Source organism: Cherax quadricarinatus, chromosome 88 (assembly GCF_038502225.1).
Source record: "Cherax quadricarinatus isolate ZL_2023a chromosome 88, ASM3850222v1, whole genome shotgun sequence".
Lineage (NCBI taxonomy): Eukaryota > Metazoa > Arthropoda > Malacostraca > Decapoda > Parastacidae > Cherax > Cherax quadricarinatus.
In genome coordinates this window covers 9,319,496-9,346,538 of record NC_091379.1, presented here as the reverse complement: position 1 = coordinate 9,346,538, position 27,043 = coordinate 9,319,496, and the positions used below count along the sequence as shown (strand labels likewise).

The 27,043-nt window shown below is 43.9% G+C and overlaps 3 protein-coding genes across 5 annotated transcripts in view; 1 reads left to right on the top strand and 2 right to left on the bottom strand.

Moving 5' to 3' along the window:
* LOC128698486 (uncharacterized) overlaps positions 1 to 27,043 on the top strand; it is a 145,625-nt gene that overhangs the window by 91,540 nt on the left and 27,042 nt on the right. For both annotated transcript variants that reach the window (XM_053790703.2, XM_070103975.1), the window contains exon 2: positions 4,228 to 4,318. The gene's annotated coding sequence lies outside the window, so the exon portion shown is untranslated. The remainder of the gene's footprint in view (positions 1 to 4,227; positions 4,319 to 27,043) is intronic.
* Positions 2,370 to 5,600, bottom strand: LOC128698487 (uncharacterized). Its single transcript, XM_053790707.2, has 4 exons — positions 4,700 to 5,600; positions 4,217 to 4,302; positions 3,783 to 3,959; positions 2,370 to 3,056 (listed from the first exon to the last, which is right to left on the bottom strand). The coding sequence occupies exons 1-4, from the start codon at positions 4,815 to 4,817 to the stop codon at positions 3,033 to 3,035; spliced, it is 405 nt and encodes a 134-aa protein (XP_053646682.1). The 5' UTR covers positions 4,818 to 5,600; the 3' UTR covers positions 2,370 to 3,032.
* LOC128698484 (adenylate cyclase type 2) overlaps positions 7,173 to 27,043 on the bottom strand; it is a 346,235-nt gene continuing 326,364 nt past the window's right edge. For both annotated transcript variants that reach the window (XM_070103973.1, XM_070103974.1), the window contains 8 exons: positions 20,121 to 20,258; positions 19,641 to 19,816; positions 18,328 to 18,565; positions 17,870 to 18,016; positions 17,389 to 17,484; positions 14,407 to 14,521; positions 13,810 to 13,934; positions 7,173 to 12,167 (listed from right to left, as the gene is read on the bottom strand). In XM_070103973.1, coding sequence (XP_069960074.1) covers positions 10,515 to 12,167; positions 13,810 to 13,934; positions 14,407 to 14,521; positions 17,389 to 17,484; positions 17,870 to 18,016; positions 18,328 to 18,565; positions 19,641 to 19,816; positions 20,121 to 20,258 — 2,688 coding nt within the window. In that variant the 3' untranslated portion in view covers positions 7,173 to 10,514. The remainder of the gene's footprint in view (positions 12,168 to 13,809; positions 13,935 to 14,406; positions 14,522 to 17,388; positions 17,485 to 17,869; positions 18,017 to 18,327; positions 18,566 to 19,640; positions 19,817 to 20,120; positions 20,259 to 27,043) is intronic.

Genomic DNA, 27,043 nt, shown 5'->3' with positions numbered 1-27,043 from the left:
TTGTGTGTACTGTGTCCAGCACTTGGTGGTGTGCCCCACCTCTCCGTCTTTCTGGAGCCCCTTCTGTCTCCTCTGTGAACACTTCTTTGAATCTCTTGTTGAGTTCCTCACATACATCACGGTCATTTCTTGTTGTCTCTCCTCCTTCCTTCCTTAGCCTGATTACCTGGTCCTTGACTGTTGTTTTCCTCCTGATGTGGCTGTATAACAGCTTCGGGTCAGATTTGGCTTTCGCCGCTATGTCGTTTTCATATTGTCGTTGGGCCTCCCTTCTTTTCTGTGCATATTCATTTCTGGCTCTATGACTGCTCTCCTTATTCTCCTGGGTCCTTTGCCTTCTATATTTCTTCCATTCCCTAGCACACTTGGTTTTTGCCTCCCTGCACCTTTGGGTGAACCATGGGCTCATCCTGGCTTTTTCATTATTCCTGTTACCCTTGGGTACAAACCTCTCCTCAGCCTCTTTGCACATTGTTGCTACATATTCCATCATCTCATTAACTGGCTTCCCTGCCAGTTCTCTGTCCCACTGAACCCCGGTCAGGAAGTTCCTCATTCCCGTGTAGTCCCCTTTCTTGTAGTTTGGCTTCATTCGCCCTGGCCTTCCTGCTTCCCCCTCCACTTGTAGCTCTACTGTGTATTCGAAGTTTAAAACCACATGATCGCTGGCCCCAAGGGGTCTTTCATATGTGATGTCCTCAATATCTGCACTACTCAAGGTGAATACTAGGTCCATCTTGCTGGTTCATCCTCTCCTCTCTCCCTTGTAGTGTCCCTTACGTGTTGGTACATGAAGTTTTCCAGTACCACCTCCTTCATCTTAGCCCTCCATGTGTCTTGGCCCCCATGTGGCTCCAAGTTCTCCCAATCGATCTCGTGTGTGTGTGTGTGTGTGTGTGTGTGTGTGTGTGTGTGTGTGTGTGTGTGTGTGTGTGTGTGTGTGTGTGTGTACTCACCTAGTTGAGGTTGCGGGGGTCGAGTCCGAGCTCCTGGCCCCGGTGTGTGTGTGTGTGTGTGTGTGTGTGTGTGTGAACCTATGGACGCAATTTGTGTGTACGCGTATATCAGAAAACTCTACATATGCTCCCGTGAACGTGTATACTAGTTTTCATGTACACACGTGTACCCCACATCCGTGTACGTGTCCGTGTTTCCGTGACTACTACACGGATCAATGCCCCTCATTGCCATCACTCAGCCACGAACATGCTAGGTGCCCAGCACTCCTAGCTAGAGGTCCTAGCAGTGACTATTGTTCACTAGCACTTATTAGTAGCACCTGTTCAGTAGCACCTGTTCATTGACACCTGTTGAGTGGCGCCTGTTCAGTGACACCTCTTCAATAGCAACTGTTCAGTGGCACCTGTTGAGTATCATCTGTTCAGTGGCACCTGTTCAGTGGCACCTGTTCAGTGGCGCCTGTTCAGTAGCAGCTGTTCAGTGATACCTGTTCAGTAGCAATTATTCAATTGCACCTGTTCAGTGATCTCTTCAGTGGCAATTGCTCAGTGGCACCTGTTCAGTGATACCTGTTCAGTGGCACCCGTTCAGTGGCACCTGTTCAGTGATCCCTGTTCAGTTACACATGTTCAGTACCATCTGTTCAGTGGCATCTGTTCAATGACACCTGTTCGGTGGCATCCGTTCAGTGACACCTGTTCGGTGGCATCTGTTCAATGACACCTGTTCGGTGGCATCTGTTCAGTGGCACCTGTTCAGTGGCACCTGTTCAGTGCCATCTGTTCAGTGACACTTGTTCGGTTCCATCTGTTCAGTGGCAACTATTCAGTGACACCTGTTCAGTAGCCCCTATACTTTGCTTATTTATGTGCCCCTTTGAACATGTTTCTCGCCTCATTCGCTTGCGTCGTAAACAGTTCCGGTAGTTGTGTGTGTGTTTACACTCACCTATATATGGTTGCAGTGGCCGAGTCACAGCGCCTGTGTGTACTCACCTAGTTGAGGTTGCAGGGGTCGAGTCCGAGTATCATGTTGGAGTTCGATACGTGGATTAGGGAAGAAATACTCACGTAGGCTGTTATTACGTATAATTGCTGTTATGTGGAGAGCCCTTGCCAGCCGTACCTATCTCCTTGGTTACACTCGTAATACTGACTAGCCGGCTGCAGTACCCTATGTGAGGGGGGCCTTTGAATACTGCTGAGGTCAGCACAATATGAAAGACCGTGACTCAGGCAGAGACGGTTGGTCGTTGAGTCAACGGACGGTTACTGGTAACTGGTTACTACTACTGAGACTGGTAACTGGTTACTACTACTGAGACGAGCTCCTGGCCCCGTATATGTGTGTGTGTGTGTGTGTGTGTGTGTGTGTGTGTGTGTACACGCCAGGAACAATAACAACAACTGTAACATCAACGTTTTATTGCAATATTTCGTGTAACAGCCTCGCCATCTTCAGTGCAGGAGAATATAATTTCATACAGACCTCCAAAATTTTAGTTAATATGTAATTACAAGAAAACGGGAAGTGGAGAGTGCCATGCATGGCAGCACCAACACGTTCATGAGGATCCCCAGAAAGATGTTAACCCCAGAGACACAACATTCAACTAACACCCAGGTACCTATTTACTGCTAGTTGAACAGGAACATCAGATGTTAGAAGACTTGCCCAAGATGTTACCCACAACAGTGTTAGGAGGCTTGCCCATACGTTTCACCCCGCTCAGGATGCCACCCACAACAGTCAACTGTTTACTGTTAGGTGAAGTGTCAGCAGGTGTTAGGAGGCTTGCCTATACGTCTCGCCCAGCCCAGGATGCCACCCATATCCCATAAAGAACTACACACGACGATGTATTCCGCCTAAAAGGTAGACAGGTCCGTCTACCTGACATATAAATATGCATCAGTGTTAATTAAGGTGGTCATTATGGCGCCATGGCAGCAGAGGCTAATCACCTATGGATCAGGAGGGCTTAATAACCTTTAATGTTAAGAATGGCTAAGACGATGTTTATGTAGACGTAGACGTAGACGTAGATGTAGATTTAGACGCAATGTTTATCATCATTCTTCTGCTGTGGCCTTCATCTGAAATCGAAAATATATATAATTCAAACCGAAAAATTATATAATTCAGATCATCTTGTTGTTTTTTTTAAAAATTGTCGAAAATGAAGAAATAAGAGACTACGAGGAAGCTTAGTGAAGCTTAATGAAGCTCATTATATAGTGAAACATGACTTGTTAAAGCTCTAGTGAAATATGATTTGATAAAGCTTTATATAGAGTGAAGCAGGACTTGATAAAGCTCTGGAATGAAGCAGGACTTGATAAAGCTCTGGAATGAAGCAGGACTTGATAAAGCTCTGGAATGAAGCAGGACTTGATAAAGCTCTGGAATGAAGCAGGACTTGATAAAGCTCTGGAATGAAGCAGGACTTGATAAAGCTCTGGAATGAAGCAGGACTTGATAAAGCTCTGGAATGAAGCAGGACTTGATAAAGCTCTGGAATGAAGCAGGACTTGATAAAGCTCTATACAGAGTGAAACATTACTTGATAAAACTCTAGAGTGAAACAAGATTTGAGTAAAGTCTATATATAGAGTGAAACATTACTAATTAAACCTCTGTAAAGAGTAACATGTGACTTGATAAAGTTCTAACCAAATTGAAACATTTCTTGATAAAGATCTCAAAATGAAACATGACTTGATAAGCTCCATGTAGAGCGAAACACGATTTGATAAAGCTCTATATAGAGTGAAACACAAACCCCGACTTGTTAAAGCTCTACACAGTGAAACACGACTCACCGCTGCACTGTACGACCAGACGACCATAACGAAGTAGACCTGGGCGACGGTGAAGCAGAGGGCGACCACGCCCACGATAACAGAGTCGTAGAATATGAAGATGACACCCACGATCACCCCCATTACCACCTGGAGTGTCGTACATGCCGCCCACGCCCGCACCAGCACCACCACTGTCTGCAACACCGCCCATACCTTTATACTTTAACCTTTGCTACACTCAGTGGTGCTGAGGTTAACTTTAGTAATGATGAGATTAACTTTAGAGGTGCTGAGGTTATTTTAAGTGATGCTGAGGTTAACTTTAGTGGTACTGAGACTAATTATAGTGATACTGAGACTAATTATAGTGATACTAAAGTTAATTATAGCGGCACCGAGGCTACAACTACTGCTACTATTAATAATAATAATAATAATAATAATGAACTTACCTTGTCCACAGAACAAGCGAGGAGGATTGCCAGGAGAACATTGAGGATTTCAACCACCACAGTTAGCCATCCCTGCCATCCACCTGCTAATTAAATAAGAAGGTATGCATGTAAATAGGTAAGTAAGAAGATAAGTATGAAAGAACAGTAAGCGAGTGTTCTAACCGCTGCACTCTGAAGGTCCAGTGGTCGAGCCACCGGCCTCCTTAAGACTTCTTTCACAGGGTTAAAAGCCTCTTGGTGGCGTGAAAATTAAGAGGCACGTAAGTTCCCCCGCGTTTTAATAACATGTTCATTTTTCCACTATAATCTATCTTGTCCATAATTACTATAGCATTTGTTTTGCTTCGTAACGTGAAGTCCAGGATCTTTCCTTAATTCATGGTATAACTTAAATCTTTGAAAACAGTTGTGTTGCAGAGGTGTGAGCTTTGCTCACACCTCTCCAACTTACGTGCCCCTTAAGGTTCTGAATGCTCCTACCTTTAATTAGAAGCAGGATGCCGTAGGCAGTACCAAGGAGGCCGACCACTAGAGTAATGAAGGAGATGATCAGGCATCCTCGTCTCAGTGAGAGACAACAGCAGCACCTTGAGGGCATCTTGCCAGAGATAGACACTTGTAGCGAGGAGCACTTGTAGCAGATACCGCTTGTAGCACTTGTGGCAAGTAGCACCTGTAGTAGATAACACTTTTAGCAGAGTGCTCTTCTGGCAGACAGTATTTGTAGCAGATTGCAGTTCTAGCAATCTTGTAGGAGATAGCTACAGTAGCAGATAGCACTTAGCAGAGAGTCCTTGTAGAATATTGTACATGTAGACAGCACTTGTAGCAGATAACACGTTAAACCTCACAAACCTTAGCTTTAAACCTCATAAACCTTGGCTTTAAACCTCACAATCCTTGCCTTTAAACCTCGCAAGCCAACTAATGATGTTCACAATCTCCCGAGCAAGAAGGAGCAGTTGTTATTAGATGTACAGCACATGAACAGTGACCTTAGTGGTTCAGTTCATACTGAGACTGAACCTTAGAACCCCCAGTTGTATACGGTACAGTCACCAGTCACTGGATTAACACCGAGCTGAGTTCAGTCTCTTGATCACTTCCCAGGATTGTCCTGTGCTCAGAGTCGGCTGATAGGGCCCTCGTATCTGGCCATTCAGAGCTGATAGGCGAACGATATGACCGTAATAAATTATTGTTTGTGCTAATCAGCTGCTGCTGCTGTGCTGATAGCTGTTGCACAATGGACTGAGAGAAAGACAGACAGACAAAGAGAGACAGAGACGAGTTCATTTTTTTTAAATTAAATTACTGTGACAGAACTACAGATCATATCTGGACATTTGAAATCAAAACAGAAAAGTTTAAGGCTCCCTTCCCACACTTCATTCCTTCTGGCTACACTTTCACAGCATCTAGATGTGCTTGGATCCTTGAGCAACCTGAGGAAGGTATGCCAGTATCCCATAATTCCAGCCCCCTCTACCTCAATTTGAAAAAATAGGCAAATTCGCACCTACCCACTCGTGTAACATTGCAACCTTCATCTAAGCAGGATAAAACAGTGATGAAAGTTTGAAATCGATCTGAAGAAGCATTCTCAAGCTATTGCAGAAGTGGAATGATCAATATAAAATTAACCAGATGGCAATTGCATGTGCCATTAATACGCGAACTTTCTCCTAGTTAAAGTGCACAAGTGTTGAAAGTTTGATGGCGTTCGGGTGAGTCGTTCTCAAGTTATAAAGGAAAACCTTGGAGGAAGAAGAAAATCAGGCAAACACTTTAAGGTATTCCTTCGGGGATACCTAACTCAGGCAGCAACATTGAGGTAACTCTTCATGGATACCTAATACAGGCGACAAAATGAACGTAACCCTTTAGGGATACCTAATGAAGGTAGCCCTTCAAGAATACATAGAAATATGTGATACTTATTTCCATTGTAATTTTAAAGTCCTTCCCCAGGATGCCACCCACAACAGACCACCAACTCTCCGGTACCTATTTACTGGTAAGTGAAAAAGGGCAGCAGGTGTTAGGAAACCTGCCCGAAAGACAACCCCCTTCCTCGCTTCCCAGGATTGAACCCGGGCCTTCCATTGTGAGATAAATGCTCTTCCATTGAGCTGTGAGGAGACGGTCAAATAACCCGAGTTTGTGTTGCATCTTCTGCCACGAAGTTGTATCTATTTCTTCTATTATTATTACTAGTAGTAGTAGTTTGATTATTGTTATTATTTTAGTAGTAGTAGTAGCAGAAATAACAGTATTATATCTTATTATCATTAATAAAAAAAATTCTATTACGATATATGGAAATGCTAAATTTATTTGGGTTATACAACGCCGAATAAATGGGACGTAATAAAGTCTGATCCGAGAATTTGGAAGAAAGCTTCGACACCCTGGATCAAGAGCCCTTCAGCATCAAGGCTTCTTCAAAGGTAAAGAAATTTCCACATTTTTCAAACACAAATTGACATAACATTGTATATGACCATGAAACCGAGTACCAACAGTCTGATTGATCAGACATGATTGTAAATACTCGCCGGAGAATCGAGCCTCCATATAGCAGTCCCAAGGGAAAACAATTAAGGGTAAGTTAGGTAAGGACAAGTGTTTCTTGACGCGAGTCTTAGTTGATGACCTGCCATTGTAGCTTTTGGACATCTGACCGAGGCCTTCCGTTGGCTTACTTTTCCACGCCTTTAAAAGTTAATAATGGATTTATTATTATTATTATTAAAGATTAGCCGGTATTCTCCCGGCCCGGGCCTTTTCCAAGTGGTGGCCCGACCTTGGCTCCCTCTTTAGTGAGTGTCTGAGACCTAAGTCTCCCATGGGAGGAGGCACAAGTACCTCCTCATCTTTGGGACCAACTGTCCCCAGGCCTAGCCACAAGCTATAATGGATATAACTATTTACGGTCGGGTAAAAAAAAATCTCAAATAAAAAGGTTTATTATATTTATAGGTTTACATAAACAGTAAACAACTTATATTCTCTGTAAGGCAGAAAAATAAATAAACTTCATTTTTTTGTATGCTTCCAGTTTCCACATTTGAGTAAATATACATCCAGAAAATACACTTACAGAAACAGTCCGTTGTCAACATACACCATCAATAATTTACACAATATACACAAGTTAGTCCTCAAAGATGCCAAGATAACCTATAATGGCGGGAAATTGTAGAAAATGGAAATTTATTCAAAAAATAGATATACAATAGATAAAAATAGATGAAATTCATTATTATCCTCAGTAGTTTATATAGTAAAAGAGTTTTAAAGACACACACACCTCTGTAACAAACTAAATCTGTCGTAAAATCTGTTTGTATATAATTAAATTTACAAAGAAATATAGTTTAAAGAATTACGAATTTTATGAAAAGTTAAAATAACCCATGAGGATTAATAATCCAGGATTACCCATGATAGCCAGGCAGTGTGACTTGTTGCCACTGAGGTACTCAGGTCCTTCCCCAGGATGCCACCCACAACAGTCAGCTACACCATTGGAAATAAGTCATTTTGTCTGACTTTTTTGGGGTTATCCTAGTTAATTTACATGTTACTATATATGATAATTTGTGTAACTGCATTTATGTGTACCTGTACCTAAACAAACTTATTTGAAGTTTATTTGGTTACAGGTACACATCAATAGTTATCATACCTAGTAACATATATGTAAATTACCTAGGATAGCCTACTACTGCTTGGGTATATAGGGACATTAGGTGCCAAGCAACGTGCCCAAATGAGCAGAAAACAATATTTGAAGAAAGTGGAACCAACCAGAGAGGTAGTTGAGGCATATTCATACATTGATTCAAGACTGGGTACGACATAAATCCCTCAGAGCTTACGAATCAAATACACCTTTCAAGCTAAAGTCGAGAGGTAGGGCCCTAGAGCTGAGAATCAACCCCCCACAAGCACAAATAGGTGAGTACACTTAAGAGACACTTACAAGGAAGACAGAAATGTTCCCAAAATTATATATATATGTATATATATATATATATATATATATATATATATATATATATATATATATATATATATATATATATATATATATATATATATATATATATATATTTGTTCCTCAAAACCCTAATATATATCAGAATAAAATCTTCATAGAAAACGTGGGAGCCTGAAAAATATAAGTTTAAATCAATATATCTCCATCTTTGGTGTGATATGTATCGATATGCAAAATTTATGTATCCCAAATATTTTTGTTATATTTCCCATTTTCTCTAAAATTTTAATTTAATATTTAGCGTTCATTTGACGACGTTTTCGCATTTAATGTGGCATTTAGATTTACCTCCATTTTCTTTGACTCATGTCATACACTAGTAATTTACACTAATATTTTAGATATTATACTATTTTTGGTTGGCGTATGGGTAACATGAAGTTTGAAGGACCCTCGTGCAGTGGATAGACTTCAAACTCCATTACTCATATATGACACAAATTAGTTAATATTTTAAAGAAATTTATTCTTGCTATTTTCTTTCATATGTTAGAATGTTAAGCTTCCCATTTTCTTTCAGTTATTTTTAATCACTAATACGTATATGATAACTAGCGATAATTACTGGGCAGTGTCGTATTTATATTATGTAATATCACGAAGGAACGTGAACCTAAATGTTATGATTCTGAGTCATTGTTTTAGTTGTGTGAGAACACTGTGATGATTGACACAACACTACCACCAAGACCAGTGTCAGGAGACACTTGTCCTGTTTCCTGACGTTGAGAACTACCACCAAGACCAGTGTCAGGAGACACTTGTCCTGTTTCCTGACGTTGAGAACTACCACCAAGACCAGTGTCAGATAACACTTGTCCTGTTTCCTGACGTTGAGAACTACCATCAAGACCATTGTCAGGAGACACTTGTCCTGTTTCCTGACATTGAGTACTACCACCAAGACCAGTGTCAGGAGACACTTGTCCTGTTTCCTGACGTTGAAAACTACCATCAAGACCAGTGTCAGGAAAACTTGTCATATTTCCTGGCTAACAAAACACCAGAATTAATAAATATATATCGTTCTGGTGATTCGTATGTTCACAACTCGTTCACGTTTCCCTTTTGAACTTTGTTCAACACTCATTTTTAGTATATTAATGACAAAGTTATATCATTATTGGTGAACAGTTTAGTGTGTTCAGAATCCTTGTTCAGTAGTTTTATTAGCTTATGCTCGAAATGTGTTTCTTAAGGACTTCAGGTTGATCAGAACGTTCATTCGTTCACTCAGATGTGCCTCTGTCTTGTGCTGAATGACCCACACGGGTTTAGTGCTTCACATTTGTATATTTCAGTTTGGTTTCAGCCTTACTAAATTCTTTTTTTATCCGAGTTTTGATTATTCTATCTCTCCATATATTTCCACAATTCGAAGTGTAATCCTTCCGTTTTTTTAATGACAGGTGTGTTTTCTGACACCAGTGTGTTCATTAACAACTGTGCTTACACCTCGCACCTGTGTTCACTGACATCCGTGTTTACAACCGACACGTGTTCACTAACACCTGTTTTTATACCTGACACCTATGTGCTTACTAACACCTGTGATTTTATACCTGACACATGTGTGCTAACATCTGTGTTTACAACTTACACCTGTTTTTTCCTTAACACCTGGCATAACTTCGACCACCTTTTAGAAAGTATTCACTAGCATATTATATACAAAAAAAAAATCCTGTATAAATATTTTTTCCACAAATATTCAGTGTAATTTTTAAAAATTAGATTAATGTATTTTTATATTTTTTTTTCATTGTCAAAATTATTTATACATAAATATTTGTAATAAATTTTAAACAGTAAGAAATATTATAAGAGAGTGTGTGTGTGTGTGTGTGTGTGTGTGTGTGTGTGTGTGTGTGTGTGTGTGTGTGCCATATGTTTATATGCATTTGTAGTGTATTTCACTTAGTTTATATACAACAAAAGCTGAATATCTTTCAGTGTACATACATCGGAAATGAGTATCAGCATATATACACTAACTAGTGTATATTTATCATTGCATATACAAGGAGATATGTATACATTTGTGTTTATATATTGAGAATTTACTCGATATCATATTTTAGGGATTAAAATATATTCGATTGGAGGTATAAGTAAAAACCAGCCTTAATGACCCTGGTGTACTCAATGGATTTTACACGTCAAACCTAACAAACCGTTTTTTTTAACATACGCAATTCAGTTAGTGTTTATTGTTCCTTGTTTTTCAAATTACACAAACACTTGGCTCTTCTTCCTTGCCAGACCACTCCTGGTGAAAGTGACAGGTTTTGTCACCGAGCAAATTTTGCCTCTGGAGTCACTGTTACTTGTCTCTCTCTCTGATCCCTCAGTCATCGAACTCTCACTCTCTCTGTCAGTCACATAATTCACCATCGACTTGCTCAGCGGATTTTCAGTCTTGCAGATTTTTTCCGATGTGCTGATATCTGCTGACTTGCCTCGTCTAATTTTAGGGAGTATGGATGTTTTCTCTCTCAGTGAGAGGTTGTGCGGACGAATAGCGTAGTTTCCTCTATCGTCACGTGCTTCCTGAGTTTTCTTCTCAAAGTGTCCATTCTGGGACGTTGCTGCATCCTCTTTCGCCACCCTGCTTACTAATTTGTGTTTTTTCAAACCGTCTATCGGATTTTCATAAATCTTACACTTTTGCAATAGGCCCTCATTCGTAACATTTTCATTAACGTTTTCTTTGGTGTGTTTCGAAGACTCATTTTCTTTAATATTTCTTACTTTTTCTAAACCAAGAGGTGATTCGCTGAAATCTCTTGTATCCACGATTATATATGAATCTCCTACTGTGTTTTCTTCTTTCTTACCACATTTTTCGTGTTTATCTTCAGATTTACGAGTAAAATATTCACATTTTAGTTTAGAAGGATTTTTGTCCTCACTTTTTTGTTCCTGGTGAGAATTACTTTCAGGAACACTGCTCTCACTTTGACGCTGGGTGGTTGAATTTTCATAAGTTACGTTTCCCTGTGTTCCTAAACATACTGTTTCTCCTCTTCTCGCAGCCTGGGCAGCAATAAACTGAGAACTTTCAAAGCTAATCGCCCGAAGGGTAAGTTTGTTCTGATGTTGAGCCTTAGTGGTGGTGTAATCCAGTGTGGGTTTGATTACTCCACTTGTTGACGCCATCCTCTGGCTCTGGGACAAGGAGCTCTCCTTGGGTAGAGAATTACGGGTTTCTGGATTAGATGTGACCCCTTGTCTCTCATCATAATCTGGGCTGCTGTGATTCATATGTTGCCGTGGGCTTGGAAGGTTGCTGGTGTGTGAGTGGTCAGTCTCACATCCTGTTGGTTGACTACATACTGAGCGAACCTGTGTTTCATTCTTCGAGTGGAATTGCGGTTGTGATCTGGCCTGAGCTGCCGCATTATTTGTACTTGTTCTGGCTAGGTAATCGCCATTCCCTATCTCAGTGATGACTCTGCTCGATGACACCCCATCTTTGACGGTAACCAGAACCTTCTTGATGGAATTGTTATTCTTGGCAGCTAACCCGTCACTGGAAGCCTGAGAACACGCGTTTGAAGTCACTGTGGAAGCATTTGTGAGATCCTGCGAGAGGCGAGCACCAGCTGGAAGAATAATGGGGATTTTAGGTTGATCTGAAGGAACCTTGAGATTAGCACTGTTCTCCCGGCGGAGACCAAAGGGGACGCGGGCGGGGAGCGCTGCTCCTTCGGAGCCAAGGGCATGGGAGGAAGCAGTAGGGCGGAGTTCTGAGACTGGGGGATCATAAGGGGTAGAGACGAAGTAGGTGGTGAGGGTCCCCTTGCCCTTAATTAACGTAGGGCCTCGACATTCGCATGCCCACCCTGCTCCCTGCAAGATGGCCGCCGTCTCTTCGGTTACCTGCAACAAATACAAATTATTTCTTTATGTGGTACAAATAATGTAGTTAACATGTAATAAAGTATTGTTAGGCAGAAAAGAAACCACTAATATATATTGCATATAAGGCAGACTATGATAAAAAAAAGTTGCGCATAGCATAGCAACGACCTATGTAGCGTCCTGAAACCGAGTGCATAGCTACAAAGACCTGAACACCTTCCTGGAGTCTAGTTCATATTTCTGAACACCTTCCTGAAACCTGGTTCATATTTCTGAACACCTTCTTGAAGCCTAGTTCATATTTCTGAACACCTTCCTGAAACCTGGTTCATATTTCTGAACACCTTCTTGAAGCCTAGTTCATATTTCTGAACACCTTCCTGAAACCTGGTTCATATTTCTGAACACCTTCTTGAAGCCTAGTTCATATTTCTGAACACCTTCCTGAAGCCTACTTCTTATTTCTGAACACCTTTCCTGAAGCCTAGTTCATACTGCTGAGCTTCTGACAAATGTTTTAAACCTTTGGAATTTTCCCGATTCCTCTTCAAGAGTGCTATGATATTGATGGATAGCTCTTGATCCAAGGAATTTGGGCTACCCTCCCCTTTCTTGGATCAAAACTAATTAACCCCTTATTCCTCAGGCACTCTGTGATAAAATCAAGAGACGTTATGTTAACTATTGCTTGCCGATGACTTCTGATTGCTTATGACTACTAATGACTCCTGACTGCTAAGGACTCCTGATTGCCAAATGACTCCTGACTGCTAACGATTACAAATGTCTCCTGACTACTAATGACTCTTGACTGCAAGTGACTCCTGATTTCTAATTGCGTGCAGCCAGCAGTAGCAGCCTGGTTGATCAGGCTCTGATCCACCAGGAGGCCTGGTCACAGACCGGGCCGCGGGGGCGTTGACCCCCGGAACTCTCTCCAGGTAAACTCCAGGTACTCCAGACTGCTAATGACTAGTGACTAGTTGCTACTAGTGACTGTGCCACATGTCTATGGTGCGTCCAACAAAATAAGCAAACTCTGGGATGTCACTACCGCCCGGCTCCGGCTGGGTTACAAGTATCTTTGGCAGGTTAAATCACCACCATTTTTACTGATGTAAGAATTTAATTGCTGTCTTGGCCTCTCAGCAGGTTAGAATCGCACCTGTAACCTGCCCGGCAGTACCGGGATGCATCTGTAACCTGCCCGGCAGTACCGGGATACACGTGTAATCTGCCCAGCAGTACCGGGATGCACCTGTAATCTGCCCAGCAGTACCGGGATGCACCTGTAATCTGCCCAGCAGTACCGGGATGCACCTGTAACCTGCCCGGCAGTACCGGGATGCACCTGTAACCTGCCCAGCAGTACCGGGATGCACCTGTAACCTGCCCGGCAGTACCGGGATGCACCTGTAATCTGCCCAGCAGTACCGGGATGCACCTGTAACCTGCCCAGCAGTACCGGGATGCACCTGTAATCTGCCCAGCAGTACCGGGATGCACCTGTAACCTGCCCAGCAGTACCGGGATGCACCTGTAATCTGCCCAGCAGTACCGGGATGCACCTGTAACCTGCCCGGCAGTACCGGGATGCACCTGTAATCTGCCCAGCACTACCGGGATGCACCTGTAATTGCCTAGCACTACCGGAACGCACCTGTATTCTGCCCATAAGACCCGTGGAGTCCATTCTTGAAGCAACGTTGACTGTGTTTCCCCAGATGTCGTACTGGGGTTTCTGTGCCCCCACCACCCCAGCGATGACCGGACCATGTGCCAAACCTGCAGGATACCGGGAGAGTGTCAGTGTACCAGTACTTGGGTGTTGAACCACCGGGAGACGACGAGAATTGCAACTTTCACAGTAATGTTACATATTATAATATCACCTGTTTATTGTTGTGATCTGGTGGCCTGGTGGTTAACGCTCTCGCTTCACACGGTGAGGGCCTGGGTTCGATTCCCAGCCAGAGTAGAAACATTGGACGTGTTTCTTTCCACCTGTTGTCTATGTTCCCCATCAGTAAAATGGGTACCTGGATGTTAGTCGACTGGTGTGGGTCGCATCCTGGGACACTGACCTAAGGAGGCCTGGTCACAGACCGGGCCGCGGGGGCGTTGACCCCCGGAACTCTCTCCAGATAAACTCTCCATATATATATATATATATATATATATATATATATATATATATATATATATATATATATATATATATATATATATATATATTAAAAAAAGAGATTAAGCTTACCAACTCTGAGCTTAAAGCTTTGAAAGCTTTCCTTGTTGATAGCGTCTAGGACAGCAGCCATAGAGAGAGCGAATTCGACCAGCAACACCAGGCAGTGTTCCGTCCTGTCCCGAGCCTACTCTCAGTCCACCACACACAAGGCAGGTCAAGTACATATCCAGGTCCCAGGTCAAACACGCCACCACGCGACAAACCAACCAACGTGAAATTAAAAATACACAATAATAAGTACTAAATGTAAATAAAATATTTAGCGCATATATCTCAGCCTTAATTGCAGTTTTATAGTTGAGAAATGTATTTACAAAAATTTACTTACATTTTCAAAGTCCTGGAGGCAAAGGGGTGAAAAGATCCATATATGTATAATTACAGTGTATCGTTGACTTTATTGTAACTTTAATATTGTGTCAGTAATAAGTGAAATGTTTGTTCTCATTATATCACTAATATTGAAGTAGGCAGGTAGTGGTGTAGTAGTGTTGTAGTGTGTTGGTGTAGTGTGGTGGTGTTGTGTGTTGGTGTTGTAGTGTGTTGGTGTTGTAGTGTGTTGGTGGTGTAGTGGTTTGGTGTGTTGTAGTGTGTTGGTGTTGCAGTGTGTTGGTGTTGTAGTGTAGTGGTTTGGTGTGTTGGTGTTGTAGTGTAGTGGTTTGGTGTGTTGGTGTTGTAGTGTGTTGGTGGTGTAGTGGTTTGGTGTGTTGTACTGTGTTGGTGTTGTAGTGTGGTGGTGTTGTGTGTTGGTGTTGCAGTGTGTTAGTGTTGTAGTGTAGTGGTTTGGTGTGTTGGTGTTGTAGTGTGTTGGTGTTGTAGTGTGGTGGTGTTGTGTGTTGGTGTTGTAGTGTGTTGGTGGTGTAGTGGTTTGGTGTGTTGTAGTGTGTTGGTGTTGTAGTGTGGTGGTGTTGTGTGTTGGTGTTGCAGTGTGTTGGTGTTGTAGTGTAGTGGTTTGGTGTGCTGGTGTTGTAGTGTGTTGGTGTTGTAGTGTGGTGGTGTTGTGTGTTGGTGTTGTAGTGTGTTGGTGGTGTAGTGGTTTGGTGTGTTGTAGTGTGTTGGTGTTGTGTGTTGGTGTTGCAGTGTGTTGGTGTTGTAGTGTAGTGGTTTGGCGTGTTGGTGTTGTAGTGTGTTGGTGTTGTAGTATGGTGGTGTTGTGTGTTGGTGGTGTAGTGGTTTGGTGTGTTGTAGTGTGGTGGTGTTGTGTGTTGGTGTTGCAGTGTGTTGGTGTTGTAGTGTAGTGGTTTGGTGTGTTGGTGTTGTAGTGTGTTGGTGTTGTAGTGTGGTGGTGTTGTGTGTTGGTGTTGTAGTGTGTTGGTGGTGTAGTGGTTTGGTGTGTTGTAGTGTGTTGGTGTTGTAGTGTGGTGGTGTTGTGTGTTGGTGCTGTAGTGTAGTGGTTTGGTGTGTTGGTGTTGTAGTGTGTTGGTGTTGTAGTGTGGTGGTGTTGTGTGTTGGTGTTGTAGTGTGTTGGTGTTGTAGTGTGGTGGTGTTGTAGTGTGGTGGTGTTGTAGTGTGATGGTGTTGTAGTGTGTTGGTGTTGTAGTGTGATGGTGTTGTAGTGTGGTAGTGTTGTAGTGTGGTGGCGTTGTAGTGTGGTGGTGTTGGTGTTGTAGTGTGGTGGTGTTGTAGTGTGGTGGTGTTGTAGTGTGGTGGTGTTGTGTGTTGGTGTTGTAGTGTGGTGGTGTTGTGTGTTGGTGTTGTAGTGTAGTGGTTTGGTGTGTTGGTGTTGTAGTGTGTTGGTGTTGTAGTGTGGTGGTGTTGTAGTGTGATGGTGTTGTAGTGTGGTGGTGTTGTAATGTGGTGGCGTTGTAGTGTGATGGTGTTGGTGTTGTAGTGTGTTGGTGTTGTAGTGTGATGGTGTTGTAGTGTGGTGGTGTTGGTGTTGTAGTGTGGTGGTGTTGTAGTGTGGTGGTGTTGGTGTTGTAGTGTGGTGGTGTTGTAGTGTGATAGTGTGGTGTTGTAGTGTGGTGGTGTTGTAGTGTGGTGGTGTTGTAGTGTGTTGGTGTTGTAGTGTGGTGGTGTTGCAGTGTGGTGGTGGTCGTGTTGTAGTGTGGTGGTGGTGTTGTAGTGTGGTGGTGGTGTTGTAGTGTGTTGGTGTTGTAGTGTGATGGTGTTGTAGTGTGGTGGTGTTGTAGTGTGATGGTGTTGTGGTGTTGTAGTGTGGTGGTGTTGTAGTGTGTTGGTGTTGTAGTGTGTTGGTGTTGTAGTGTGGTGGTGGTGTTGTAGTGTGTTGGTGTTGTAGTGTGTTGGTATTGTAGTGTGGTGGTGTTGTAGTGTTGTGGTGTAGTGTGGTGGTGTTATAGTGTGGTGGTGGTATAGTGAAGTGTAATGCGGCAATGGTATAAATTGGTAGTGGTGCTGGTGGTAGCGGTGTGGTGATGGTGTAGTGTTTTAACTTGTAGTGTGGTGGTAGTGGTGTAGTGTGATGGTTTTAGTTTCCTGGCTCTGTGTAGAGCTTTATCAAGTCTAAGACTTGATAAAGCTCTACGCAGTGAAACGTAGTCAGTGTGTTCTGAATGTCTTCCTTCCTGTTGGCATTTCACCCTTGTGTCTCTTAGAAATATGTACAAGTGTGTTAGGCAAAGGTAGATGTGGGTACAGTGGTGTTTGTTTAGTGGGGACATGATACATTTGCGATAGAATGGTCAGTATGGTAGAAGGGATAAACGCCAAGGTATCTGGGGAGGATAGATGAGGTAGATACCAAGGGTAAGGACTGGACTCAAGGTTGTTTTACCTGTTCCTTGATGACTTGGACACTTGTGCAGCACCTTGGTATCTTTATTGTGGAAACGTTTCGCCAACCAGTGGCTTCCTCAGTCCTGTACAGAGAGACTGATTACCTCTTACTCCTGATTTTCAGTCATCCTTCTCTGTACTGGACTGAGGAAGCCACTGGTTGCCATAACGTTTCCACAATAAAGATACCCCAAAGTGTTGCACAACCGTCTAATTCCTCCATCTGTGGGTTCTCTGAATCAGTTTTCTACATACCTGTTCCTTGCCTGGGTGTAAGCCTGATGCGACCATGTAGGTGCTACCAATTGTTTTAATCTTCTCCACCAAGCTGTACTTCATCTTGTGCAGCAGCTGAAACAACCAGGTATGTGTTGATAACTTCATAACCCGTACATCAAGCTAAATCTTCATTCAAACTAGATATGTACCAATCAAAACAACATACTGCCATTATTATGCTTTTTTTTATATCAAGTACTTTCAAGAAACCCCAAATTTACCAAATGACTCATGTGGTCTCAAAACAAGAATCAGTAACTTCAAATTAATCTAAGAGGTTTAAATATTATGTGAGTAGCCCTTACAACGACCCAGGAGGACCATAAATAGCCTGACTGACTTGTCTCACACTCCCTCGTCCATCCCCAAAAATGACGCATCTGAGCTGAATAATCTCAATGAATTCTAAGAGAAGAAGAAGAGGAAACTAATCCCAGAAAGGAACATTGTGACCTGCCTTATCGTAGTCGCAGATAATTTCATTCAGCAGTCGGAGACACTCTAGGCCCTGTTTGTTGACGTCCGTCTCATCGTAGAACTCCTTGTAGTTGGGGATAGAGGCGAACATGACGCCCACACTGGTGTATCGCTCGTGGTACAGCTCCTGTAGGTGGAAGAGAGTGAGGTGGGATGTTGAGGAAGAATGAGGGAGAGGATGAACCAAGAGGAGAGATGGTATAAGTGAAAACTGAAGGAGACGACGTTAAACTTTCAAAATCTTCCCTAATACAACCTTGACTGCATGGTCATGAATATGCTTGGGTAAAGATCCTTTGATCGCACGTTAGGTGGGTGATTTATAGCCGAGACGAGCTCTTTCTTTACACGGCATCATAGCTACCCTTCCCTTTCTTTAACCAGCCCAAATTACCTCTCATTTCCCTAGTTCTTGCACAAAACTGAACGACCACTGACCTGCGGGGTGTTGGAGACCAGGAAGCGGTGAGCTACATAAGATGGCAGGATGTTCTCCAGCAGGATCTTGTTGATGCCCCGTGTGGTCTCCACCTCCTTCTGCTCAACAGCAACCCTCGAGGCCCAGGTGTAGTGGGTACGTGCACGTGCCTCGCTCTGCTTACCCAGAATGCCCAACACCCCCACCAGAGCCACCACCTGCACACCCACCACCATCCACCAAGACACTCCAGGCAGACTGGAAAGAAAATAGTCAGTTGAATTATCACTGTCATAGACCAGGATGTAGAGGTGTAACTCTCACAGATGAACATATAAACACACTTTATACTGAACATACTATTCCAGGGACAACATTACTTTCTGTGTAGAGCAAAATGTGTGTCAGCATCAAATATTCTATTATTGACAACTTTTCTTCTTTTTTTTAATACATCGATATAGCATGACACACTCAACATCACATTCATGACTTGATAAAGATTTACCCTAAGCGAAACGTAATCCCAATTAAAGCTTGTTTGTATATTGTCTTCACAGTCGTGTTATAGACCTAACACACGCTAGTCGTAAGAGTAATTGGAAGCGACTATCAAGGTTACACTGCAGCCAGTCTCCTGGACGAGTTCTGCATCACTAACTTATTATTGACGAGTGTTATATATGTTTATCTGATTCCCATAACTCTAAGATAAAAGTCATGTGATTTATAGTTTAGTTATTTAATTATATTCGGTTATAGCAAGTTTATGTGAATTAAGTTTATCCTAATGTAGCATAACCTAACCTCACTAATATGACCTGACCAAACACAGTGATAACATTCCTATCAATTGTGTGTTACATGGAATTGTGTTATGTAAACTGAAGAACATATAGGACAATATGATCGATGCTTGTTTATAAATCCCACTAGGCTACACGGGAAGGATGTACCAGCGGCCATGTGAACAAATAACATCTGACTCACGAAATCGTAATGACACGATTGCAAACAAACCATACCACGGGCGGGGATAGAACCCGCGATCAGAGAGTCTCAAAACTCCAAACCGTCGCGTTAGCCGACGGTCTGATCGCGGGTTCTATCCCCACCCGTGGTATGGTTTAAATAACATCTTCGTCGTTGTTTCACGCTAAAACCGATATCTTAAATATTTAAAAACATGGAAGCAAATGCTTTGAGCATGAGGCATGATTAAATGTTTTTCACACACTTGGTGATTTACCTGTTGTAGTTTACCTGTGGTAGTCTACCTGTATAAGTTTACCTGTGGTAGTCTACCTGTAGAAGTTTACCTGTGGTAGTTTACCTGTGGTAGTGATGGGAGAAGAACTCCAAGAGAATGTTGTGGTGGTGATGATGGAGCAGGATGGCGCAGATGTGAGCTCCTGTCACACTAACCATGACCATTATCTTGGTGCAAGCACCCACACGGGGGAACACTGACACAACCCCGATGGACACCAGGCATGCCCACGCCAGCAGCTGCAGAGAGTGACACTGGCTAGGTCAGAGAACACAACAACAACAGAGTGGCACTTAGGGTGCCACAGAGAAGAAGACAAGAAGACAAAAACAAACAGAAAGGCATTGACCGGGTCACAACAAAGGAAATAGAATAAACTTACCGGATGCTAAAGTTATAGTTCCAAGAAGCTGAACATGGCAGAAAAGAATATATATATATATATATATATATATATATATATATATATATATATATATATATATATATATATATATATATATATATATATATGAATATGTATTACTAATAGCACAAGTGTACCTCAGCATCCTTGGATGGTGACCGTGAAGGTAGTATCAGGATAGGCAGAGTCATGTTTGCGTCGTGTTCCAGTGTGGTAGGTAGGGGCGTGGCAGGACCACCTGTCTCCAGCACCGGCTGTGGCTCGTCAGGCACCACCTGTGGATGCAGATGATTATGTACTAGCAAATACACCTACAGTTCTGGTGATATATTAATTACAACCACAATTCTGGTGATACAATCGTAAATATATACACAACTGTGGCTTGCATGATCCATCCTCTTCAAGGGGGGCTCCTTGGCGTGGTGAAGAGGCTCTTGGTCTGAGGAATTAGACCTGTCGGTCTTCTTCCTCAGACCGAACCTAATTACCCCCCCATTCTCCCCTCCCCTATCCCATCCTCCCCATCCTCCCCTTTTTCCATTCCTCCTCCTCCTCCCCACCCCTCCCTTTTGCCCTTCCTCTTTTTGGCCTTTGGGATTTCTCCCACAGGTGCGCTAGTTCCTAGGTAGGGGAAAGGACACTGGGGTCCATCCCATTCCGTTGAGGTTCTTGGCGGTGGCGTAGTTTGCCGTGGAATCTGGATCGCCTGGGGATGTCCCGATCCCTCTCCGGTATCCCGGAGTAGCTTTGGGTGTCTTTCGGGTGATGGGTGTATCTCTGGAAGCCACCTTTCGGATTCTGGGGGTGGTGGCCGAAGGAGGTATGCTTTGTGGCGGATATCCGGCCGCCCTCTCTTTTGTCCACCGAGGTAGCTCGGCAGATGTGAGGTTGCTATCCCGGATTGCTGGTTTACTGGCATGAAGGGTAGGGTATGGCACGGGTTCCATGCTGCATCTGCGCTACTAGCGGTGCTGAGGTCCTCTTGGGTGCGGAGGGAGATTTCCGGCCCTTTCATTCCTCCTGGGAACTATTCCTCCCCGCTCCCCCCTTTTTTTATTCTTTTTTTTTATTTTTCTTTTCTTTTCTTCTTTCTTTTTTTTTTCTTAAAAACAAAAAGCAAAGGAGTAACCTAACCATGGAGAACCCAATCCATGAACCCACTATCCCCGGGCCCCTTCTTGATACCGCACCCCATTCTGACCCTGCCTTGTGTTTAGACCACTCTTCGGACACTCCTGATGCCCCTGTACCTCTTGCTGGTGCTGTTTCCTCACCCGCTTCAGGTACCGGGGCTTCGACTGACTCCTTCGATTTGTCTGAACTCCGCTCTCCTTTGACTATGCTTCCAGCTTCTCCCTCTACGGTACGGCAATTTTCGAATTGCCCGCGCATTTCACGCCGGACCAACTCCGGTCCTACTCCTAAACGCCAACGTCAATCTCCTGATGATGCTCCTTCGTTACCTTCCCATTCTACTCGGAAAAGACCGACACGTCAAGCACTCCCTCTCCACACTCAGTTTCGGACCACACAATGGACTAAATTCTTTACTTTAAGACCGACTTCTTCTTCTGCCTACCTTTCTGACCATAGTATTGGCAAAGCGCTCCTGCGTCATGTTGGTAGAGATATTTCATTTCATGCTCTCAAGAGCATCGTCACTGTCCAGAATGCTACCCAAGCTCATGAACTTTCTCTCCTTTCGAATATCGATACTACTCCTATCACTATTGAAAAACATCTTTCTCTCAATTCTTGTAGTGGTACTGTCATTCTGCCCCATACCATAGTCCAACAGAATTTCCAGTCATGTGGCAATGACATTCTTGAACAGCTGGAACTCCAGGATCTCCCAATCCTCAAAGTAGACACTTATGTCCTTCCTGCCCGGGGCGGAGACGTTACCCTTGCAATGTGGCTCGTTTAACTTTTGACAGCCGAGAACTCCCGTCCTCTGTATATGTCGCGGGACATCGGTTACAAGTTCGAAAGGTGATACCTACACCACAACAATGTAGAAATTGCTGGCGTTTTGGCCACCCAGCGAAATATTGCAGATCTATGGCCGAATGCCCAGTCTGTGGTGCCGACGACCATTCTAATACATCTTGCAGTCAACCTCCATCTTGCCTTAATTGTAATGAAGCTCACCCTTCGTACTCCCGCCGTTGCCAGGTCTACTTAAATGAACGTGAAATCCGTTGCCTCAAAGAGGTAGAAGGTCTCCCTTATGCTATGGCAGTTACTCATCTCCGCCTCCAACGGAGACTACCCCGTGTTTCTTATTCTCGTGTTTCCAAACATCCCCCTACTTCTGGGGTCCCATCTTCTGCAGCCTCCTCTGTTGTTACCCCTCCCATAGCCACTCCGGCATCTAATCCTTTTGCTGTCCTTGGCTCTGACGTCCAGACTACAACTCAGTCTGTTCTCACATCTTCGCGTCCTTCCTCACAAGCCCCAGTATTGACAAGACCTCGTACGACACCTAATACCAATCACCCCTCTACTTCTCAGAAGTCCAAAAAATCCACATTGCTCAAATCTTCTTTGCCCCTTCCTTCCCTTCTTCCACCTCCACACTTTACCTTTCCAGTCTCTGTACCTAGTTCTTCCCCTCTCTCTGGTTCTATTACAAGTGTGGAGATTCACCCTCCTCCTCATACTATGCCTTCCACCCCCGTCCCCTCCCAAGTTTCTCCCTCTTCTGCGACCTCCCAGGTTTCTGCCTCTTCTGTCCCCCCCCCCACACTTCATCTCCAGTCCTTTACACTCTTCCCTCCCCCTCTACTTTGGTACAGTCCATTACTGTCCCAATCTTTACTCACCCTCCTCCTTCTATCTCCAATATGGTCTCCCATACATCTTTGAATTCAGAAGCACTTGAAGCCATTTCAGAATATATTGCAGAGACTAAACCTTCAATGGACACTGATTCACTTCCTGTTCCTTCTCTTCCCTCTCCTCCATCTTCACAACCCCATTCTTCGCAACGCTCCGTTCCTTCGCTGCTTGAACGTCTTCCAATGCCACCACACATTGACTCTTCTAACCCCTCTAGTCCGTAGGTGCCTATACCTACAGATTCCTGGTATTTTCTTCATTGCCAATCATGGCCTATTTACAGTGGAATATCCGCGGCCTCAGGGGTAATTGGGGTGAGCTTCAGATGTTGCTTTCCAGGTTTTCCCCTGTTGGTGCTTGCTTACAAGAACCAAAATTACACTCGGCTGTTTTCCAACCTATCTCAGGCTATAATTTATTGTATTCTTCGGATCCTTTCTCAGATGGGACCTTTAATGAAAGTGCCCTTCTTCAATGCAATGATATTCTGTACTGTCAACTATTTGTCCATACCTTGCTGCATTACACTGCAGCCCGTATCCACTTGAATAAGTGGTTTACAATATGTTCTTTATATCTCTCTCCTTCTCGAGCATTTTCTAGCCCAGACTTTGCCTTTCTTGTTTCATCCTTACCACCACCACTTCTGTTACTTGGTGATTTTAATGCCCACCACTTCCTCTGGGGGGTCTCATTGTGACTCACGTGGCATCCAGTTGGAGGCTTTTCTCGCCTCTCACCCCCTTCATGTTTTAAATACGGGTACTCCCACCCATTTTGATCCTCGTACTCATACTTTCTCTTGCATCGATCTATCAGTCTGCTCTTCCTCCACTGCACTAGACTTCACCTGGTCTGTTCTACCAGACTTACATGACAGCGATCATTTCCCAATCATTCTTTCTTCTCCTTCCTATTCCCTACCTTTCCATAGCCCTCACTGGCAATTTGATCGGGCAAATTGGGATCTTTACTCACACCTCACTGCTTTTAGTGAAGTTCCTTCTTCATCCTCCATTGATGAGCTCCTACACATCTTCTCGACGTCAGTTTATACCGCAGCTTCTCATTCTGTACCCCAAACCTCAGGCAGGCATTCTCAGAAGTGCGTGCCTTGGTGGTCTCCTGCTTGTGCTCGTGCAGTACGTTTGAAACACGCTGCATGGGGCAGGTACCGGTACAATAGAACTGCTGAGAGACTTCTTGATTTTAAGCAGAAGCGTGTGATCGCTCGCCATGTTATCCGTGAAGCTAAACGCACTTGTTGGCGAGACTATGTTTCCACCATCACCTCTGCTTCTTCTATGAGTGCAGTCTGGAAAAAAGTGAGGAAATTGAGTGGTAAATGCTCTCCTGACCCGGCTCCTGTTCTACGGGTCGCTGGCGTTGATGTAGCAAACCCTCTCGACGTTGCCATTGAACTTGGCACACATCTGGTCCGTATTTCCCGAGGGCTCCATCTATGCCCCTCGTTTCTTTCCTCAAAGTCTGCCAGAGAGTTAGTACCCTTGGACTTTTCTTCTCTCAGAGAAGAACAGTATAATGTGCCTTTTACACTTCAAGAACTAGAGGCAACGCTCTCAGCTTGCCGATCATCGGCAGCTGGGCCTGACGACATTCATATTCGTATGTTACAACATTTACATCGGTCAGCCCTTGTAGTCCTCTTACACCTCTTCAATCTTATTTGGGCACAAGGAGTTCTTCCCCAGCTGTGGAAATCTGCCATTGTTCTCCCTTTCCGCAAACCGGGTACTACAGGACATGATGCCTCCCACTATCGTCCCATCGCTCGTACTAGTGCAGTTTGCAAAGTGATGGAACGTCTCATAAATCGACGTTTAATGTGGTATTTAGAGACACACAACAGTCTCTCCACTAGTGAATATGGCTTTCGTAAGGGTCGTTCTACCATAGACCCCTTACTACGCTTGGATACGTATGTTCGTAATGCCTTTGCGAATAATCACTCAGTTATTGCCATATTTTTTGACCTTGAGAAGGCATATGACACAACTTGGAGGTATAATATTTTGGCCCAGGCCCATTCCTTAGGCCTCCGAGGCAATCTACCATCCTTCCTTAAGAACTTTTTAACTGACAGACATTTCCGTGTTCGAGTCAATAATGTTCTTTCCCCGGACTTCGTCCAAGCTGAAGGTGTCCCTCAGGGATGTGTTCTAAGCACAACACTTTTTCTCCTTGCTATAAATGATTTGGCCTCTTCTTCCACCCAATATTTGGTCATCACTCTATGTTGATGACTTCGCTATTGCTTGTGCAGGCACTGACTGTCATCTTATTGCAGTTTCTCTCCAGCATGCGGTCGACTGTGTTTCCACTTGGGCCACCACGCATGGGTTTAATTTTCAAGTACCAAAACTCACCAAATTACTTTCACTAGACGCTCTGTTATCTCCGATCATCCTTTGTATCTCTATGGCTCCTGTATCCCTGAACGTGATACAGTCAGGTTTCTAGGCCTTCTCTTTGACCGTAGGTTATCCTGGAAACCTCACATTACCTCTCTGAAGGCAACTTGTCACAGCCGGCTAAACCTTCTTAAAGCCCTTGCTCATCTTTCCTGGGGAGCTGATCGTCGAACTCTGCTTCGCCTACATTCAGCCCTCGTTTTATCGAAACTCTATTATGGTGACCAAATTTATTCCGCGGCCTCTCCTGCTACACTCTCTAGCCTTAACTCTATCCATCACCAAGGATTACGTTTGTGCCTTGGTGCTTTTCGCTCTTCCCCTGTTGAGAGCCTCTATGCAGAAGCGAATGTTCCATCTTTGTCTGATCGCCGTGATGCCCATTGCCTTCGCTACTATGTACGCTCTCACGATCTCCACAATCCTTCCATTTATAGAATGGTCACCGATATTAGTAGACATTCTTTATTCGTTCGCCGCCCCTGTTTGCTCCGTCCCTTTTCTCTTCGCGTACATTCACTCTTGTCTTCCCTTCAGTTACCACCTTTATATGTTCATGTAGCATCTCACTTTTCCCTACCCCCCTGGAAAGTTCCAGCTGTTCGGGTCTGTTCTTTCTCACTCCCTTGCTCGAAAGCTCAACTGCCTACGGCGGCTTCCCGCTCTCTTTTTCTTGATCACTTCCACTCCCATTCTCATGCCACCGCTGTGTACACAGATGGCTCTAAGTCTTCAGACGGCGTCGGATTCGCAGCAGTGTTTCCGGACAGCGTCGTGAGGGGGCATTTACTATCTTCAGCTAACATTTTTACTGCTGAACTGTATGCCATTCTTGCAGCACTTATTCGTATCGCATCTATGCCTGTGTCATCATTTGTTGTAGTCTCAGACTCCCTTAGTGCTCTACAGGCTATACGAAAATTTGATACATCTCACCCCCTAGTTCTCCGTATCCAACTTTGGCTACGCCGTATCTCTACGAAGCATAAAGATATTATTTTTTGTTGGGTCCCTGGTCATGTCGACGTACAGGGCAATGAACAGGCAGACACTGCTGCGCGGTCAGCAGTACATGACCTACCAATTTCCTATAGAGGTGTTCCATTTCTGGACTATTTTGCTACAATAGCTGCCCACCTTCGCGCCTGTTGGCAACAACGTTGGTCAACTCTGCTTGGTAACAAACTTCATTCTATTAAACCGAGCATAGGTTACTGGCCGTCTTCTTGTCATCTGTGCCGTGGTTGGGAGACCACTCTCTCCCGTCTTCGCATTGGCCACACTCGTCTTGCTCACAGGTATCTCATGGAGAGGCACCCTGTACCTCTCTGTGAGCAGTGTCAAGTTCCAGTATCAATTAGCCACATTCTATTAGACTGCCCTCTCTATCAACAAGCACGCAGAATTTACCTCCAACGCCGTCTTCGTTCTACTACTCTCTCTTTACCTTCCCTTCTTGCTGATGGACCCTCCTTTAATCCTGACTCTCTCATTGACTTCTTGACAACGACTGATTTACTCCACAAACTCTGATGATGATACCTTACGCACTCCCCTCAGCCCTTTCTAGCTCAGTCTCTTGCTGCCCTTTACCCTTTCACCATCCACTGCTCCGCTGTTATCCATATCCTATTACTCATCCACCTCCCTTTTGCCACCTGATGCCCTCGCTTCCTTCCTGCCCTGCAGCGCTGTATAGCCCTTGTGGCTTAGCGCTTCTTTTTGATTATAATAATAATAAAATTGCATGATCCATCAAACTATTGAAGAAACCGTTAAACGTG

Bases quoted from the DNA above. Each gene is read 5' to 3' on its own strand.
- LOC128698487 (XM_053790707.2), bottom strand. From the start codon at position 4,817: ATGCCCTCAAGGTGCTGCTGTTGTCTCTCACTGAGACGAGGATGCCTG. The intron at 3,960-4,216 runs GTAAGTTCATTA...GCGGTGTTGCAG, and splicing joins TCGCTTGTTCTGTGGACAAG to ACAGTGGTGGTGCTGGTGCG. The intron at 3,057-3,782 runs GTGAGTCGTGTT...TTTCGATTTCAG, and splicing joins TCTGGTCGTACAGTGCAGCG to ATGAAGGCCACAGCAGAAGA.